General features: G+C 40.1%; 1 protein-coding gene across 6 annotated transcripts in view; it reads left to right on the top strand.

The window, feature by feature from the left end:
- Positions 1–17,034, top strand: part of cep85l (centrosomal protein 85, like) — a 239,013-nt gene extending 221,979 nt beyond the window's left edge. For all 6 annotated transcript variants that reach the window (XM_055635754.1, XM_055635751.1, XM_055635753.1 and 3 more), the window contains 6 exons: positions 1,358–1,512; positions 2,861–2,978; positions 5,770–5,820; positions 6,334–6,441; positions 11,849–12,074; positions 15,785–17,034. In XM_055635754.1, the coding sequence (XP_055491729.1) occupies positions 1,358–1,512; positions 2,861–2,978; positions 5,770–5,820; positions 6,334–6,441; positions 11,849–12,074; positions 15,785–15,948 (822 nt within the window). In that variant the 3' untranslated portion in view covers positions 15,949–17,034. The remainder of the gene's footprint in view (positions 1–1,357; positions 1,513–2,860; positions 2,979–5,769; positions 5,821–6,333; positions 6,442–11,848; positions 12,075–15,784) is intronic.
- The last annotated feature ends 1,077 nt before the right edge of the window (positions 17,035–18,111 follow it).

The following is an 18,111-nucleotide window of genomic DNA, read 5'->3' on the forward strand; positions in this document are numbered from 1 at the left end:
ACCTCCCTCATAGATATCAGATTAAAAGTCACTTAATTTAGGTGAGCACCCCACTGATTGTGCTAAATAAAAACCATTTAACATTAAAAATGTAAGCAGATTTCAAACATGAAACCTATCAATAATATGTTTGTAACTGCAGTACACCAAGGTCATATGTGGCTTGAATTTCAGTCAGAACCTTTTTCCCCCAGGATGGAAATGTTTCCAAGAGGGCATAACTTTAAGGAGAGAGGGGCAAAGTTTGAAGGAAAAAATGTTTTGACACAAAGAGTGATGGACCACTGGAATGCACTGCCAGATGGTGGAGGCAGAAACAATGGTGGCATTTAAGAGGCATTTGGTTAGGGACATGAATATGCAGAGAATAGAGGGATGTAGATCATGTGCAGGCAGAGAACATTAGTTTACCCTGGCACCATAATTGGTACAGACACTGTGGACTGAAGGGCCTGTTCCTGTGCTGGACTGTTCTGGTATTTATTCTATTAGAGCCTTTTTTTCATGCTGGAGGGATAATCTTAGAAGAAATTAAAACAAAGTTGCAGAAGAGTTTTGAAGGAAATACAACTTCAGTTATGTTATTGAGGAGACAGTGTGTGTAAGGTACATCAAAAAGTTAAAAGAATTTAAAGCCTTTGGCACTGATGCCCAGGAATTAATATTTTTCATGTAGACGGCTGTGGATGGCCACACAGGGTTGATTTAGGTTGGAATACAGGTGTAAAAGTTTAGATACGTTTACTAGGATAGAGCATGGTATGTTATCGAGGAGAGCACGCGAAGAGTCAGGTCTGTGGGGACAAAGACAGCGGTAGGGATGGAGATAATTTGCAGAGGCAGATGGTGTAGGTTTGGATTGTTGAAGGAGAGTCTGATGATTACCTATTTGAACTGAGAGAGGCTGGTGTACATTGTCAGCCGGCAGAGGGATCAGGAGTTGCGAGTATATCACGGGGGAAATAGGTGGACATCATGGATGCTGCTGGTTCGGAGAGGGCTTCAGTCAGGGTGAGGAGAGGGGTAAACTGGAGATCGGCATGTGGTTTAGTATTGGGGTAGGATGGTGGTGATTGTGGAATAAGTTAATAAAGGTATTAAATGGACAGACAAAATTTTGACACAAAATATCACCTGTGCATTCCTTCCACAGATGCGGTCTGACCTGCTGAGTTCCTCTAGCATTTATGTATTTTATTTTATAAGACTATTGAATAGTTGGTCTTTAATCCAGTGGGAAAGTAGCATTTTTTGATGCAAGAGGTAATACCCCACAACATGGCATCCTGTACAATGTTTTCAATTATTGTCAGAAGAAATATTACTGAGTGAAATACTCGCTTTGTTCTCACTCCAGCTTACAACCCTGGAAGAAAAGAATGAACAGTTTCAGAACGCCTTCAAAGATTTTGAGAAAAAGCTGGGAGAAAAACGAGTCCTTTGCAGAGAAAAGGAGGTACTTCTGGAGAATCTAAAGAAAAGGGAGAAGGAGTTGGTTGCTACTGTGCAAAGGTAATCATTTATCAGGTATCAATTTTATGCCTTTATGCACATTAAGATGTCCTTTACTTGCAGAGACGTGAACACAGAATACATGTGCATATTCCTGTGAAATACAGAGGGAGTTGTGCATCGTCAAAGGTGCCATCCATCAAATGAGATATTAAATTGTTTTTGTTGTTTTCTCAAATGAATATAAAAGTTTCTGTGGCACTATTTTGAAGGCAGCCATTGGATTTATCTCTGCTTTCATGGCCAATACTCACTTCCACATTTGAGAGCACAAAATTAATATTGCATCACATGCATAGGAATTGATAAAAAGCTGAAATGTTAGACTTTCAATTGTTCTTTTAAAAGGAAATTATCTGAGAGATTAATAACCTGCACCACAGGCCGATAAATTGTTAAGCAATAGTTTTGGTGCAGTCTCCCATTAAAGTCTACACTTCAGATATCACTGCATTACATTTTCAGCATGTGCAGCAGCAAACATGTCTTATAAGATCTAAGTTCTCACAAATTTATTAGTTATTGAAGATTACCCAGGGAAGATTGCGGCAGAGTACAGCTTGCTGGGAGAATAAATCATTGATAGTATTGGCTTCTCAAGGCCCAGACCTTGCAGCCCATGCAAGCCACATGTTCAGCCAGTCAAACAACTGTTGAGCCCAGAGTCCAATGCATGCAGACATCTGAATTTTGCATATTTAAAATCGGAAATTTGGGAGACGGCCTTGGTAAGCAATTGTCCTGCTGGGATCACAATTTGTGATGGACCCACCCAGGTTTTGGAGAGTAGAATCAGTTTGTCTGCTGCATTTCTGGACTCTGCATGGGGATTCATGGCCCAGGATAATTCCCTCATATTGCTGGGATTCTAAAATTCAAAGACAGCTTAGCATGCTGTCAGATGCTCAGAAAAACCCGATCGTTGCTCAGACTAAAAGGCTGGCATTTGGAATGCAGAGAGCCTGCAAGTTTGATATTTTGCAGCTGAACAAAGTAAGTGCCAGGGTAGGGCTGTCATAAATGGTCTACCCAGACCTCTTCCCAAATTTCAGGGAAATTATGCCTAATGAATTTGGAGACCAAATGTGGCTATCCTTTGTTGATTTGTAGAAAATAGATAAGGGGAAATATCCAGTGTGTCACAAAGGAACCGGTGAAAGAAACAAATTTAATGTTTCAAATCATTGCCCTGCAACCAACGAAGAATCATTACCTTTTGTCTTTCCTCCACAGACTTTGGTTGAACTGTTGAGAAAGGAATTTTAGCACTTTAGGTTTGATTCTTGTTTTTGATCATTTTCGATGTGCAGCATTTACAGCATTTTCTCTTTGCTATTTTTCCAATCAGCCTACAGCAGAAAGTAGAGAAGTGCCTGGAAGACGGAGTTCGACTGCCCATGCTGGACGTGAAGCAGCTCCAGATTGAGAATGACTATCTCAGGGAAAAGTGTGAACATGCCAGCAAGGTTAGTTTTGATATTCTGCCCACTCAATGCCAATCTTGACGGAAACGTTGTTTCTCTGACCTACAGACAAACCATTTGGTCATATTGCCCAGTTATTTTGGGGCACAATCCAAGTTCTGTGAAACATTGAGGAAAAATAGCCCAATTCAAAAGGTTCCCACATTATTTATTATCCCTCTAAAATATTCTACCTGTAAGTATTTTAATTAATATCATATTTAGCCTTTGCAGAGTGAGTTTCAGGTTTCCTCATGCTTCACTCCAAAACATATTTCCTGATGTTTAATTTGGGAGAACCAAGTTGTAATTTTCAGATTATACTCCCTGTTCTCACCTTCATATATTTCTGTGTTAGGGGAAGACAATGTGTCCTTTGTTCTGGATGATCCCGAAATACAGGTTGCCCAGCGATCCTGCTGCAGATAGAAATTTTAGCTCCAAATACACCAGATGCTCAGAGTTGATTTATGAGGGTGTCAGGAAAGATTTGGCAAGAATCGACAAGAAGGGCTGCAGATACATGCCATTGCAGCAAATTACACACTGGGAGATCTTGGCGTGTCAGGTAGTTAGTTGGTACAAGACAGGAATAGCCTTGAATAGACAAAAAGATCCAACAGAGGGCCAATTTACAGAAAGGGTTTTAGCAAGGAACAGTTCATATAGACTTTTACCAAATGACTATAAGCAGTGCCCTCAGCCTTAGTACCTGCAGTGAACCAAATTGGCTGAAGAATAACCTTTGTAATGGTGAAGATATCATAAGGAATCCCTGATATCATCTACACTTCATTTCTGCTGAGCATAGTTGTGATTGTTTCAGACCATGTCTTTGGCACTCGCATAGAGGACTAGACAGCAGTGAGAATGATGGATGATGTTCCGTGAATCTTTTCCACCTGTTGATGATTCACCATTATATAAAATTATATGTGGCATAGGTGTGGGATCATTTCCCTCTATCTATAGCATGCAGTATTATTTAGTTGCTTAGCACATGTATAATTCTGTGCTGAACTGTAATCAGGGTGATAACTCATGTTTAGTTAAACCATTCCTGGTCTTTTGCCCATCTATACCCATTCAACAATGGCGATCCCCCAGCATGTGAGTAACAATAGTGAGATATCTTGGGCTGTGATGTTGTTGATTATGGTGGTATACATTTCTGATAATGCACAGCATCTCATGGAAGCCCAGTGTTAAACTACCAGTTCCTTTTGATTCGATCCCATTTAACCAGATTGTACCCTCAACAATACAATGGAGGGTATCTTCAGTGTGAAGATGGGACTTTGTTTCCATTAGCACTGGGCAATGGTCAGTCCTATTAATGCTGTAATTGACAGATGATTTTGTAAGAAATAGATTGGCAATTATTGAGACCGACTGGGTTCACTGACAGCCAAGTCTATCAGATCACTGAGTGAGGGTGCTACAAAGACATTGAAGTTTCAAGTGTCAAACACAGGCCATATGCTGAAGCCATGGCAGCCTCTTTCTATGGTATTCAACATGGAGGAACACAGATTCACCAGCTGAGGGAGGATGTTAGGTGGTGATCAGGAGGAGGTTTGAGCCTGTGATGGGGGTTAGCAGTATCTGCAAGATCTGACTATGGGAATATCAGTGCTTGCCTGGACAACAGGATACTTCTCCCAATCTAGGCACCAGTTTCTTGACATTTGTAAGGAAGATGTGATTGGGAGTAACTTACCTCTGCAGAAGCCACTCCATTTAATGCAATTGAAGTGGCTTGCCGTGAATCATTTCTCAGAAACTTGTGCTAATTTTTCTACATGTTCCTCCTTGAAGTCTCCATCAACAAAAAAACATTTTCTCTCCATGTACCGTCTCAATTGCTCCCAACATCTTGAAACTCAACACCCTCAAATTTGTCATTTCCAATTTGTCCAATGCTTGCTTCAGTAATTTATCTTCACAATTTATACCTGCAGTCTTTTGCTCATTCTGGTGCATGCACCCCACTCTTGTTGAGGCTGATATATTCTTCCAAATGCCCATTCTTCCAAATGCCCAGTGATCAGAAACTTCTCAGAACTAATTTAAAGACCGCTACTCTTTTTGAACTTGGGGAAGTACACTGTTGTATTCTTTTAATATCCAAAATGAATTCATTGGCATGTGTGTATATTGAAATCCAATAACCATTGCCTGGTTTATTTGTATTTATGTACTATGATTACATGTCAATCTCTCTGTCATCAGTAAATCCAGTCATGTGATTTGCTGCACCATCATCTAAACCATTTATAAATGGAATGAAATAGTTGAGGCTCTATAGATTTTAGTAGGATCTCAATATGACATCCTAACATTTAGAGCATGCACTACCTGGCCCTTGCCACATGGTCAGCAAATGTTCATTCTATTTCAAGAGCTTTAACTAACAGCCTCCCAAGATGGATTTTATCAAATACATTAATTGTGATCTACCCTTCACAAATCCACTTGGCTCTTCATGAGGAGGTGAAAAATTGAGTTACTCTATTTATAGATTCCAATAATAGGGGCGGGACTTGTCAGCGATTTGTCCAGACCCCTGCGTCTATCACATCACATCACACCGCTTTCAACTTGGTGCTTGGGGTCAGATTGCCCAGTCACCTATGGCTTGTGTGGGAAAAGGACCCCCACACTTCCGTCTCCCCCTTTTCTCTCCCCTCTTCTCTCTCTCTCCCCCCTCCCCTCTCTCGGGTTTTTTTTGTCAGCCTGGAGTCAGTGCACTGGTACAAAACTTATGTATTGAATCTATTTCCTTTGTCTGCAGGTGATTGACAATCACGAACAACAACTAGAAAAGTATAACCTAGAAAAACAGGTAATTATACAAGTTTTTATACTCTGTTGGAGCTATGAGTAACTAACAAAAAGGACAAGAGTGGCTGGAAACTATGATTACCTCTAAACACCATTTACGCCAGGTGTGACTGCAGATAAACTCTGGTCCCGATGGCCAATGTCTGGTTGATCCCTTTTACCTTGTGAGGGAATGGATATCTCCTGTACTAAGGACAGTTTTGCACAGGTGATGCCAAAACAAATTCAATGCCTTTCAATGTGAGCACTTACAGGTGATTAGGACAGAAATAAACATGGAACACCCAGAAATTTTTTGATTTATGGGATGTGTAGCTGGTACCGATTAGGTTCAGCAATCAAGATGGTTATTAAAATATTCAGCATGGCTCAGAAAATATTTGCACCACGTGAAAAATCCGAGGCCACTGCACATCATTATCAATATGCTTAAAAATGCCTGTGGAAGAATTTCAGTTTATGCTGTAGTGTTATTGTGACAGATGTTCCCTAAGTGCTGTGATATATTTTGAAGGCTCTCGAGGAAAGGTTGACAGAAGAAAAGTTTGCCTCCCAGATGTTTAGGAAGGAGCTTGGAGAGACACAAAGAAATTTGCAGCTGTTGAAGGGCCTCATGGAAGATGTGAGTGAATCTATTGCCTTATCTATGTGGTTTTTATGGAATGTAATTTCTAAACTTGGTCAATTACAAATGCAATTATAGTCAGAACAAAGAAAGTTATTTATGTTTTAAGATAAAGCTGATTCTTGAACCAAAGAGATGTGCAGTTCTTAATTTCCATGGGATGGGTCCATCTTGAGAAATACCAGGTGTTTAGCTGCATGGTTTTTGTCAGAACTGTTTTACTGAAGCAAACATCAAATCTAGAAAATACATTTTTGATTATTTTTTCTGTTTAAGTTTTTAAAATGGACTTCCAGGGAAGCAAACTCCTTGAAGTTACAGATTGTGATGATGTTTTCCACATTATTCAATGATTTGTAATGGTAAGACAGACCAAAACAAGAATAGTTTATTTTAACACACAAAGTGCTGAAGAAGGGGGGGGTCTCAATTTGAAACTGAAGAAGGGTCTCGACCCGAAACGTCACCCATTCCTTCTCTCCAGAGATGCTGCCTGTCCCCCTGAGTTACTCCAGCATTGTCTTTTTCTTAAACCAGCATCTGCAATTCCTTGTTTCTATAGTTTAGTTTTAAACTTGATTTGCCAACAGTAAGTACATTAACAGCACACAGTTCTACAATATGAGGATCATAGCTTGACACTGCTGATATAAACTCAATTCTTCCAAGTGCCCCTGTACCAGTTCTATTCCCTTAATTTCTCTCAATCTTTTCAAATAGGGATGAATAATTTTCCTTTCAAATCTTCATCTTTTCAGTCACTCCATTGCCATTTACAACAACTGGCTGTGTAAAAACAAAGATCTAATCTATTGTAACTGAGTTAAATGTATGTACTCGGGCTATTAATCTTCTTGCCATTGGGAGCAGTTTGTTATTCATTTGATGAATTTTCATATTATCTCATACACTTGACAAACCTTAATCCCTGATCAAACATGATATTGTCACACATTCTAAAGAATGTTGCAATGTAAAGGAGAGGGGGATGGACACAGTGAGGCATGGCAATGTATCTGCAAGTAGTGTCGAGTGACAGATGTGCTGGAATAGGCTTAGGAAGAAAGTCTCAGGTAATTGGAAAAATAAAAGACAGTGCGAGAGTAGCTCTGGACATGGATAGGTCGGGAACCTTCTTCAGACTGATGGGGGAAGAGAAGTAGGGGCATGACAAAGCCTGGCAATTGATGAGTCCATTCAGCTGAGGTGAGGTTTTAATAGGTAGATGGTTGGACAAAGGCCAGAGATGAAGAATGACAACAAAAAAACGTATGATAAGGATAGAACAAATGTGTATTGTGAAGCCAGAGGAAGGAACATGGGTGGAAGCGATAGGAAATTGATCATGTACATCAGAATACAAGAGAATAAAGTATAGAACTTCACCTTTCCTGATAAGGGGAAGTCATTAAACAGCCTGAGTACTATACCCAGAAGATAGACACAAAATGATGGAGTAACTCGGACTGAAGAAGGGCTCCAACCTGAAATGTCACCCATTTGTTCTCTCCAGAGATGCAGCCAGTCCCGCTGAGTTACTCCAGCATTTTGTGTCTATCTTCAGTATAAACCAGCATCTACAGTTCCCTCCTATACATTCTATACCCAGGAGCGTGGACCTCCATTCCTCTACTCCAGGCATCATCCTTCGCCCTTCTGAGCTGAAGAATGGTTAATGAGATGGGTTGCATTTTCTCTGCTGTGCACACAAAAATCTGGAAAACACCCTTAGCCAGATGCAGGCACAACAACCACCGAGTCAGACTTGTTTGGCCGAGGAGCCAGATTCACTTTGCACCTGGCCTCAGCTTTACCTTGCACACAGCTTGTCCAACCCACTGAAATTAATTTAAGTACAGAGAATTCATGGGCAGCACAGTGGCAGAGAGGTGTTGCCTTACAGCGCCCGAGATCCGGGTTCGATCCCGACTACGTGTTTGTGCGTTCTCCCCGTGACCTGCGTGGGGTTTCTCCTAGATCTCCGGTTTCCTCCCAGGAAACACAAAGACGTACATTGTTTGTAGGTAAATTGGCTTAGTTTATGTAAAACATATCCCTAGTGTGTCTAGGATAGTTTTTATATGCGAGGATTGCTGGTCGGCGCGGACCCGGTGGGCCGAAGGGCCTGTTCCGCGCTGTATCTCTAAACTAAAGTAAACTACGGAGAATCACTTAAGTATTTACAATTAATTTATATAACTTAAAGAAAATTTGCTCAGTATCTCAGGAAATTAATTGAATTTACTTTAAAGTATTTTCTAAAGTTCCTGAATAACAATTACAAAGCACTGATTAGGTCCAGTGAAATACAGCCCAATGTTATGGCTACTTGAATGGGATGCTGACAAATGCAGGCTATGCCATCTACAGGCAAGGCAATGCCTTCCAACTCTTAATATGCTCAGACACATGCACAGCTGAAATATGATCATTTCTGAGACCACATTTAGGTATCCATTCTATCAAACAGAACAGCTCAGGGGGAGGCCTTTCTCCCCACAATATCGTGCCAAGGGAAATTAATTGAAACAGCTTGCACACGATCCATATCGTTCAAATCTCTGTATATCCATGTGCCTATCTATATAACCATATAACCATATAACAATTACAGCACGGAAACAGACCATCTCGGCCCTTCTAGTCCGTGCCGAACACGTATTCTCCCCTAGTCCCATATACCTACGCTCAGACCATAACCCTCCATTCCTTTCCCGTCCATATAACTATCCAATTTATTTTTAAATGATAAAAACGAACCTGCCTCCACCACCTTCACTGGAAGCTCATTCCACACAGCCACCACTCTGAGTAAAGAAGTTCCCCCTCATGTTACCCCTAAACTTCTGTCCCTTAATTCTCAAGTCATGTCCCCTTGTTTGAATCTTCCCTACCCTCAGTGAGAAAAGCTTATACACGTCAACTCTGTCTATCCCTCTCATCATTTTAAAGACCTCTATCAAGTCCCCCCTTAAGCTTCTGCACTCCAAAGAATAAAGCCCTAACTTGTTCAACCTTTCTCTGTAACTTAGTTGCTGAAACCCAGGCAACATTTTAGTAAATCTCCTCTGTACTCTCTCTACTTTGTTGACATCCTTCCTATAATTAGGCAACCAAAATTGTACACCATACTCCAGAATTGGCCTCACCAATGCCTTGTACAATTTTAACATTACATCCCAACTTCTGTACTCAATGCTGATTTATAAAGGCCAGCACACCAAAAGCTTTCTTTACCACCCTATCTACATGAGATTCCACTTTCAGGGAACTGTGCACAGTTATTCCCAAATCCCTCTGTTCACCTGCATTCTTCAACTCCCTACCATTTACCATGTACGTCCTATTTTGATTTGTCCTGCCAAGATGTAGCACCTCACACTTATCAGCATTAAACTCCATCTGCCATCCTTCAGCCCACTCTTCCAAGTGGCATAAATCGCTCTGTAGACTTTGAAAATCTACTTCATTATCCACAATTCCACCTATCTTAGTATCATCTGCATACTTACTAATCCAATTTACCGCACCATCATCCAGATCATTGATGTACACGACAAACAACAGTGGACCCAACACAGATCCCTGTGGCACCCCACTAGTCACTGGCCTCCAACCTGACAAACAACCATCCACCATTACTCTCTGGCATCTCCCATACAGCCACTGTTGAATCCATCTTGCTACTCCACCATTAATACCCAACAATTGAACCTTCTTAACCAACCTTCCGTGAGGAACCTTGTCAAAGGCCTTACTGAAGTCCATATATACAACATCCACTGCTTTACCCTCATCAATTTCCCCGAGTAACCTCTTCAAAAAATTCAAGAAGATTAGTCAAACATGACCTTCCAGGCACAAATCCATGTTGACTGTTCCTAATCAGACCCTGTTTATCCAGATGCTTATATATATTATCTCCAAGTGTCCTTTCCATTAATTTGCCCACCACTGATGTCAAATTAACAGGTCTATAATTGTTAGGTTTACTATTAGACCCCTTTTTAAACAATGGAACAACATGCGCAGTACGCCAATCCTCCAGCACTATTCCCGTTTCTAATGACATTTGAAATATTTCTGTCATAGCCCCTGCTATTTCTACACTAACTTCCCTCAATGTCCTGGGGAATATCCTGTCTGGACCTGGAGACTTATCCACTTTTATATTTTATATCTAAAAGCCTCTTTAATGCCACTAACGTAACTGCCTCCATTACCATCTCTGGCACCATGTTCCATGCACCCACAACCCTCTGAGTAAATGATTTACACCCCCCAATCTGAAGAAGGGTCTCGACCCGAAATGTCACCCATTTCTTCTCTCCAGAGATGCTGCCTGGCCTGCTGAGTTACTGCAGCATTTTGTGTCTACCTTTGGTGTAAACTAGCATCTGTTGTTCCTTCCTACACGTCTTTTAAACGTAGACATTTTCACTCCAGAAAAATAAGGTTCTAACTGTCTACCCTATCTATGCCTCTCCTAAACGGAAGCGGCGTTCACGCGAAGTTCACGCGTGACATCATTTGCGTCATGTTTACCAATCAACTGGGCAGGAGGCGGGCCGGTGTACGCTGTCAAGATGCTGCGTACGCCGTCAAGACGCTGCGTACGACCGCAATGCGCCTGCGTGCCGACAGGCCGTTGGTTTGCAAATATTTCGGCCAACGCAAGAATTTCGGAGCCCTGCGCGATGTCGGGACCAGCTCCGCACAACTCCGCGCTTCTAAGTGGGACCAGCCCCGCGCGGCCATACGGTGCCTGTACGCCCCAAGCGACCACGAGGTTGCGTAATTTGCGAGCCATGGTCGCGCAAGTGGGACAGGCCCTTAAGGAGTTGGTGTGGGTCAATTGCATAAGTTCTAAGGTGTATACGACACAGGTCTTGATATGATCTACCCCAGGTTATTCAGAAAGGCAAGAGAATGCTGGGCCTTGATGAAGATCTTTGTGTGTTCTCCAGACACAGGCGATGTTCCAGGGTACCTGAGAATAGTAAATGTTGTTGCTTTGTTGAAGAAGGGCTAGAAGAATGATCCAGAAACTTATAGACCAGTGAGCCTTACATCAGTGGTAGGGAAGCTATTGGAGATTACTTTTAGGGATAGAATTTACTTGCATCATGACCAGCCATGGCTGAGCTCTAGTAATGTACACCATGACAGAGATTGCTGCAGTTCAGAGATTAGGCTGATATTTTAATGCAGTACATGCTGCTTGGATGGAAACTACACCTTTTTGAATGAAACACAAAAACAAGTCTTGGCTTGTCTGTCCTGATGGGTGTGGAATGCTTCCTTCTATGCACCTGTGGTTATTAATATTAAAAGTGAACTAAAATATTTACTGTGGTGTCATTTATATGATTTGCAAATTAAATCTTTTTTCTTGCCTTTAAAGTTTTCTACAAGGAACCAAAGAGTAGCAGAAGCAAACTCTATTTTGGAAGAACGATCACCGGAAACTGAGAGGCCCAGGCACCTCTCAGTTGAAGAGACAACAGCCATCCAAAACCTGCTGAAGGAAATGTCCATTTGTCTACATGATCTGCGCGCACTGTGTAATATTCTCACAGAGCGAGCACAGGGCAAGGAGCCAAACCTCTCACTGTTACTTGGGATACAATGCAAGTATTCTTTAAACATATTATTCTCTTTCTATAGCTTTGCAGATAGGGAGAGTTTAGTTTAGAGGTACTGCATGGAAACAGGCCCTTTGGCCTACCGAGTCCTAGCGATCCCCGCACATAATCACTACCCTAACACACCAGGGACATTTATACCAAGCCAATTAACCTCAAACCTGTAAGTGTAGGAGGAAACCAAAGATTCAGAGAAAACCCACACAGGTCACGGGGAGAAAGTACAAACGCCGTACAGACAAGCACCCATAGTCAGGATTGAACCAGGGTCTCTGGCGTTTTAAGGCAGTAAATCTATGGCTATTCCACCTGCCGAGCAGAAGATAATTGGAGGGGAATTTGTTTGCGTAATTGATGCAGTATATTTTTGGATAATAATATTTAATTATTGACCACTACTGCCACTTCCCCACTATGCATGCCCATTTGAAAGAAAGCACAAAACCTCAGGGATTTGTAATAGGTAATTCCTTGTTTTGTTTTCATCACAACTGAACATATTTAGGTAGTCTTCTACCTCAGCAACATTTTCTTGCATATCCCTTTATCCTATGAATACCCCAAAAAAATCTAGCCATCTGTGCCTTGGATGTACTTGGTGACTCAGTAAATACAACTCTCTTGAGTGATCAAGTCCTCAAAAATCTGATCTTAGACAATGCTCAAAGTAATGCATGTTGAAAGGATGATGTGGAAGAAACATTAGGGGGACGTAGGTGGGCTATGGGAAATGGAATACAAGAGACTAAAATGTGAGGTTATCCACTTTGATGGGAAAAAATATTAAAAGACATTTTGACATATATGGATAGGAGGGGTTGAGAGGGTTATTGTCCAAATTCATGCAAATGAGACTAGTCCAGTATGCCAACTTGATCAACATGGACAAGGTGGGCTGAAGGGTCTGTTCTTGTGATGTATAACTGGTTTAGTTTAGTTTTTTGTCACGTGTATCAAGGAACAGTGACAATTTTATTTGTTGTGTGCTATCCAGTCAGCAGAAAGACTATACATGATTACAATACACAGTAAATGGCATGATTGTAATCATGTATTATCTTTCCGCTGACTGGGTAGCACCCAACAAAAGCTTTCCACTGTACACGTGGCAATAAACTAAACTGAACTAAAATCAAGCCATCCACAGTGTACAGATACAGGATGAAGGGAAAGGGAATAATGTTTAGTGCAAGATAAAGTCCACTGAAGTCCGAGTCTCCAATGAGGTAGATGATAACTCAGGGCTGCTCTCCAGTTGATGGTAGGATATTTCATTAGCCTGATAACAGCTGGGAAGAAACTGTCCCGGAATCTGGAGGTATGCATCATCACACTTCTGTGCCTCTCGCCTGATGGGAGAGGAGGGTGTCAGGGGTGAGACTCATCCTTGATTACGCTGGTGGTCTAGCTGAAGCAGCATTGAAGTGCGAGAGATAGATTGCCAGAAATGAGTATCAGTGACTACCTTTTGCCCCAATGATATAGACCCTTAGGCCACACCTGGAATTATGTGCACTTATCCACTCCCCCTACCCAGGAATGCCTATAGTGGAGAGAGAGTGAATTGAAGGATCATCAGAGTGTTTCCTGGAATGGCAGATGATCAAGGTAAACCTAGAAACTATAAGCCAGTCAATTTAACCTCAGTGGTGCAAACAATTTAATCAAATTTGATGCAGAACTGGATTTATAATCTGACAGAAAATGGTTGAATCAAGGCAAGCCAACATGGATTGTTTAGAGAAAATGCTAAAAACCCACTTTTATGAGGAAATTGATTGAATGAAATGTAAATGGATTTCCAGAAGGTTTTTGATAAAAGTGTCGTGTAACAACTTTATCAACAGTGGTGAAACGCCTAATATTAGAGGCAGATTGACAGCATGGATATTAAATTAGCCTGCCACAGACAACAAACAGCCTTGATGAATGGTGGTGGAGTAAGATGGAGGAAGTTGGATAATGGTAATCCTTAGGAATAGGTGTGGAGACCTTTTACTTAAAATCTACTTCAGTGACTTAGGTGGGTGCAAGCCACAATTTCTAAATATGTGGATGAAGCAAAATGTGATAGTTTTAGATTGTGTTGATACATTACAGCATGATATAAATAGATTGGTGTATTGGACAGGCGCAATAAATTAATATGGAGAAATGTGAGATGCAGCATTTTGACAGGAAAAATGAGAGGCATTGTAGAATAAAAAAAGTACAAGGGCAGTATGTGTGCACAATTCATTGAAAGTAAATTCAAGGCAGATATTAATAATTAATTGAATGTTTAGGGAATTCAAGGAAAAGTGGGCATGTAGCAGGAAAGTGATGCTCAAGTAAAAGATCATCATATAGAGCACTGGTACTAAATGCACCACTCTCATTCATGTTATCTCTATATATAGCCAATCAAACACTCACTTTAAACATTTAAAATGCCTCGCTTGTTTGTTTTTGCTTTTGAATAACCCTACAATTATGGTATAATCACATTTCTCACCCTGTTACTTCCTATATCCTGTTATACCACGAGGAACACAACTGAAAATAATTCAACAAGACTAGTCAACTAGAATTCAATATTAACACAACAAAAATTGCCATACTTTTCACTAGAAATTAATCACATTGTGTTTTTCCCCCCTATGAACCAGTTTTGTGGAATATATGATATTTTCTGCACAACTAAGACATCTGTTTACTATGGATTTTGAACCCTTCCTGTCTATCTGAACAAAATGCACCAACTTACACTTACCTGTAATGAAATTGATTTGCCAGTTACATGACCATTCTAAGTTAGAAGCAGCAATAAAAAAAAATCTTGTCTACTAAGTAAAAACGTTGACAGAGTGGATACAGAGATAATGCTTTCACTTGCAGTGATAGGCAGAAGTAGAGACTATTGTAAAATATTTATTAAGGAATACAATAGGGAAGTCAGAGGAATCTTCTTTATGCAAAGGGTGCGTGAGAACATTGAACTTGGTATAACAGTGGATGCTTGCAGCAAAGAATGTAGATGCATTTAAGGCAAGGATAGACAAACAAGAGGGAGAATTGAACTAAGATATTGATCCAAGGAAAGAATGAATGAGTCTTCAGTGCAACAAACATTAGCATGGATTAGTTGGATTAAATGTATCTGCTAAACAGTGTTTTCTAGATCAAAGCAGAAATTCAATTTTCTTTCTTTACCCAAAGCTCCATTGCCAACTTACTGAGTCTATATATTTTAGAGATCAATCTAACTCGCAAAAGGAGTTTCAGATTATATCTACTAATATATGCATAATGACTGTCAGTTGGTCCTGACTAGCTGAGTTTTAATTGTACATGCCAATGTTAATCAAAAAACATACTGGGTAATACAAATGTGTCCTTTCTTAAAAGAAGTTTCAGGTCTTCTATAAACCTTGTGTATCCCAAACACAATAGGAGAAGTTGAAACAACAGAGCATTGTCATGAAAAGTATCAATAAAAACAATTACATAGATGTCAATTTGAAAATTGGTGCAAATCCATCTTAATAGTTTTTATTTAAAATATTAAAATCTATTCAATTTGGTCACATTTCAGCAAATGAATAGGAGTATATAATGGGTGACAACACCTCTTGCACTGAACACATACAAAGAACAACATAGTGACAAGTTTGTGTAGTAACTAATGTTTCCTATGCTTTTTCTTTTTTAAACAGCTTTGCAATGTTCAGGCGATGAAGTTGAGAATTACCACAGTGATGAATTTCTTTCAAAGAAGCTAACTGATGTCTATCAATTAAGGAAAGATATTGATGAATTAAGGACCATAATATCTGACCGATATGCTCAGGATATGGGTGACAACTGTATTACTCAGTGACAATGTGATTATCTTACAGCCCTTTGTTACAGGTCATAAGCACTTCCATTAAAGAGCCATGAAGCAACATTGCAGCTACTTTTCTGAAAGAATGAGCCGAGAAGGCAGCTTTGTGGAAAGCTGTGCTGACATAGATATCTCAGTTTTTAACCCCACACCCTAATTTAAAACTATTGAAGGTAAAAAAAAAAACAAATGTAAATTAAAGCTACGTTATTTGATTAAGAAAATACTGTATTTGAACCTAGTGCTACAACTAAATATGTTTACGCTAGTTGTTAACATTGTAAGAATTGATGAGTTTTTCTCAAGACTCAAGTTTAAACTTAAGGGCATAAATGCCAAGCAGGCACAGAACACAACTGATCAGGAAGCTGTGATTTAATCTCCATTTGTACTGATTTAACAATTTGAAATTTGAAGCTTTACAATTTATTAAGATTGTGAGAACTGAATAGAGCATGCGTGCAACTATTAGACTTGGTTGTGATGTTCCATTTTGCTTCATCTTGGGTGATTAGTTATTAATATTGAATGTTTACCTTGCACATTGAAGAGTACCTAATTTGCAAGTTACCAGGGATGTGCAGATGCTTTCATACTGTCATGTCTCTTTCTTGAGAGGCAGACTGAAACACTGGCAAACTTGTTTTGCTTATGCCCCTGTGACACTTAGGCAATTATTTAGGCGACTGCAGGTGACAAGGCTGTCACCACATGGTTGCCGGGGTGTCGCCTGTATGGTCGTGAGTAGTCTCCTCAGTCGTCCGAAGAATCGTAACGTTTTTCTGGTCACCGCTGGATTTTGAAATGTTCAACGACCGTGGGCTAGTTGTAGCTTGGCTTCTCCTGACGTAGGTGCTGTCGTTGGTTGTTGCCAGGATGACGAACGTTGTCGCCGGTGCTGTCTTCGGTGAATTCCATTGGCGACTACCTACGTCAATCGGCGACTGAATCGTCTTACCTGGACGTCCTAATGGGTTGCTGGTTGTCGGTGGCTTGACTTCAACTAGGTGATAGGTTGTTGTAGACATGGTCGTAAGGGGGTCCAGTCACTGGTTTTTCGGCGACCTGCTACAACTATGACGGTCGCCAGAAAAAAATCACCTAAGTGGGACAGGCCCATTAGAGTGTGAAAAATGACAATTTGAATGATTCTTATTGTGTACAGTTGATGTGAACAGTCTGTTCATTGCTAAAAAAAGTTATCTCCCAAACCAAAGCTAGGTTTTACTGAATAATGCGCATGCATAATTGAATCGCCAAGCTCTGCTTACTTTTACTAGCAAGAACATTGGCCTTGGAAGACCACTCACTTTTTCACAAATCCCTCACTGTCAGAACTAAATAACAGGCAGATGTGTGATGTGAAGTGAAGTCTGAACACAAAGCTGGCATGATCAAACCTCTCCAGGAAAAGCTAAATTGAGAAGGAAAATATCAAAAGAAAACACAGTTGTGGCTCTTTGGTATTCTATCTGTGAGTGCTGCAATTGATAATGGACTGAGAAATTATTTCTTAGTAATGAAGATTAATCTGTACAAAGATTTTAAACATAAAAATTGACACAATGGCTTGTTTGGGATTACATCTAACGTAATCAATGAAATATGTATCATGCTAAAAAAACTCCTGTAGCATCCTGTAGCCAAATGACAAAACTAGAACAGTTAGAGTCCCAGTGCGACAAATCAAAGTTTAACAATTTTAGAAAAGGAAAGTAAACTCTAAAGAATATTGATCCACATTTGAAGTCAGATAGGAATTTCATTCTCTCAACAATATTAAATTTGGCATCAAAACCTAATTAATTTTGATACAGAGACAGACCTTATTGTAGAAATAAGCTTGGGTAGGTAAGTTTATTGATCCAAAATTCCAAACCACAATAGTACATTACAAAACAAACACTTGAACAATTACTTTACAATTTCATTAAATGCAGAAAGCCAGAATATATTTTCAATTTCTCAAATATTTGAACTTGTACAGGTACCACATAATGAGGGTGGAGCACGAGTTATCGACTGCTTGTAAGCTTCCCAATGGTTCATATCTGATTTTCTCATCTTTTATGGGAAGGTTCAACACATTTCTCCCCACAAGAGATCAGCATAATGGAAAATAAATTGTGGTGCAGTTTTATTTTTTTAGCACATCAG

Source organism: Leucoraja erinacea, chromosome 5 (genome assembly GCF_028641065.1).
Source record: "Leucoraja erinacea ecotype New England chromosome 5, Leri_hhj_1, whole genome shotgun sequence".
Classification (NCBI taxonomy): domain Eukaryota; kingdom Metazoa; phylum Chordata; class Chondrichthyes; order Rajiformes; family Rajidae; genus Leucoraja; species Leucoraja erinaceus.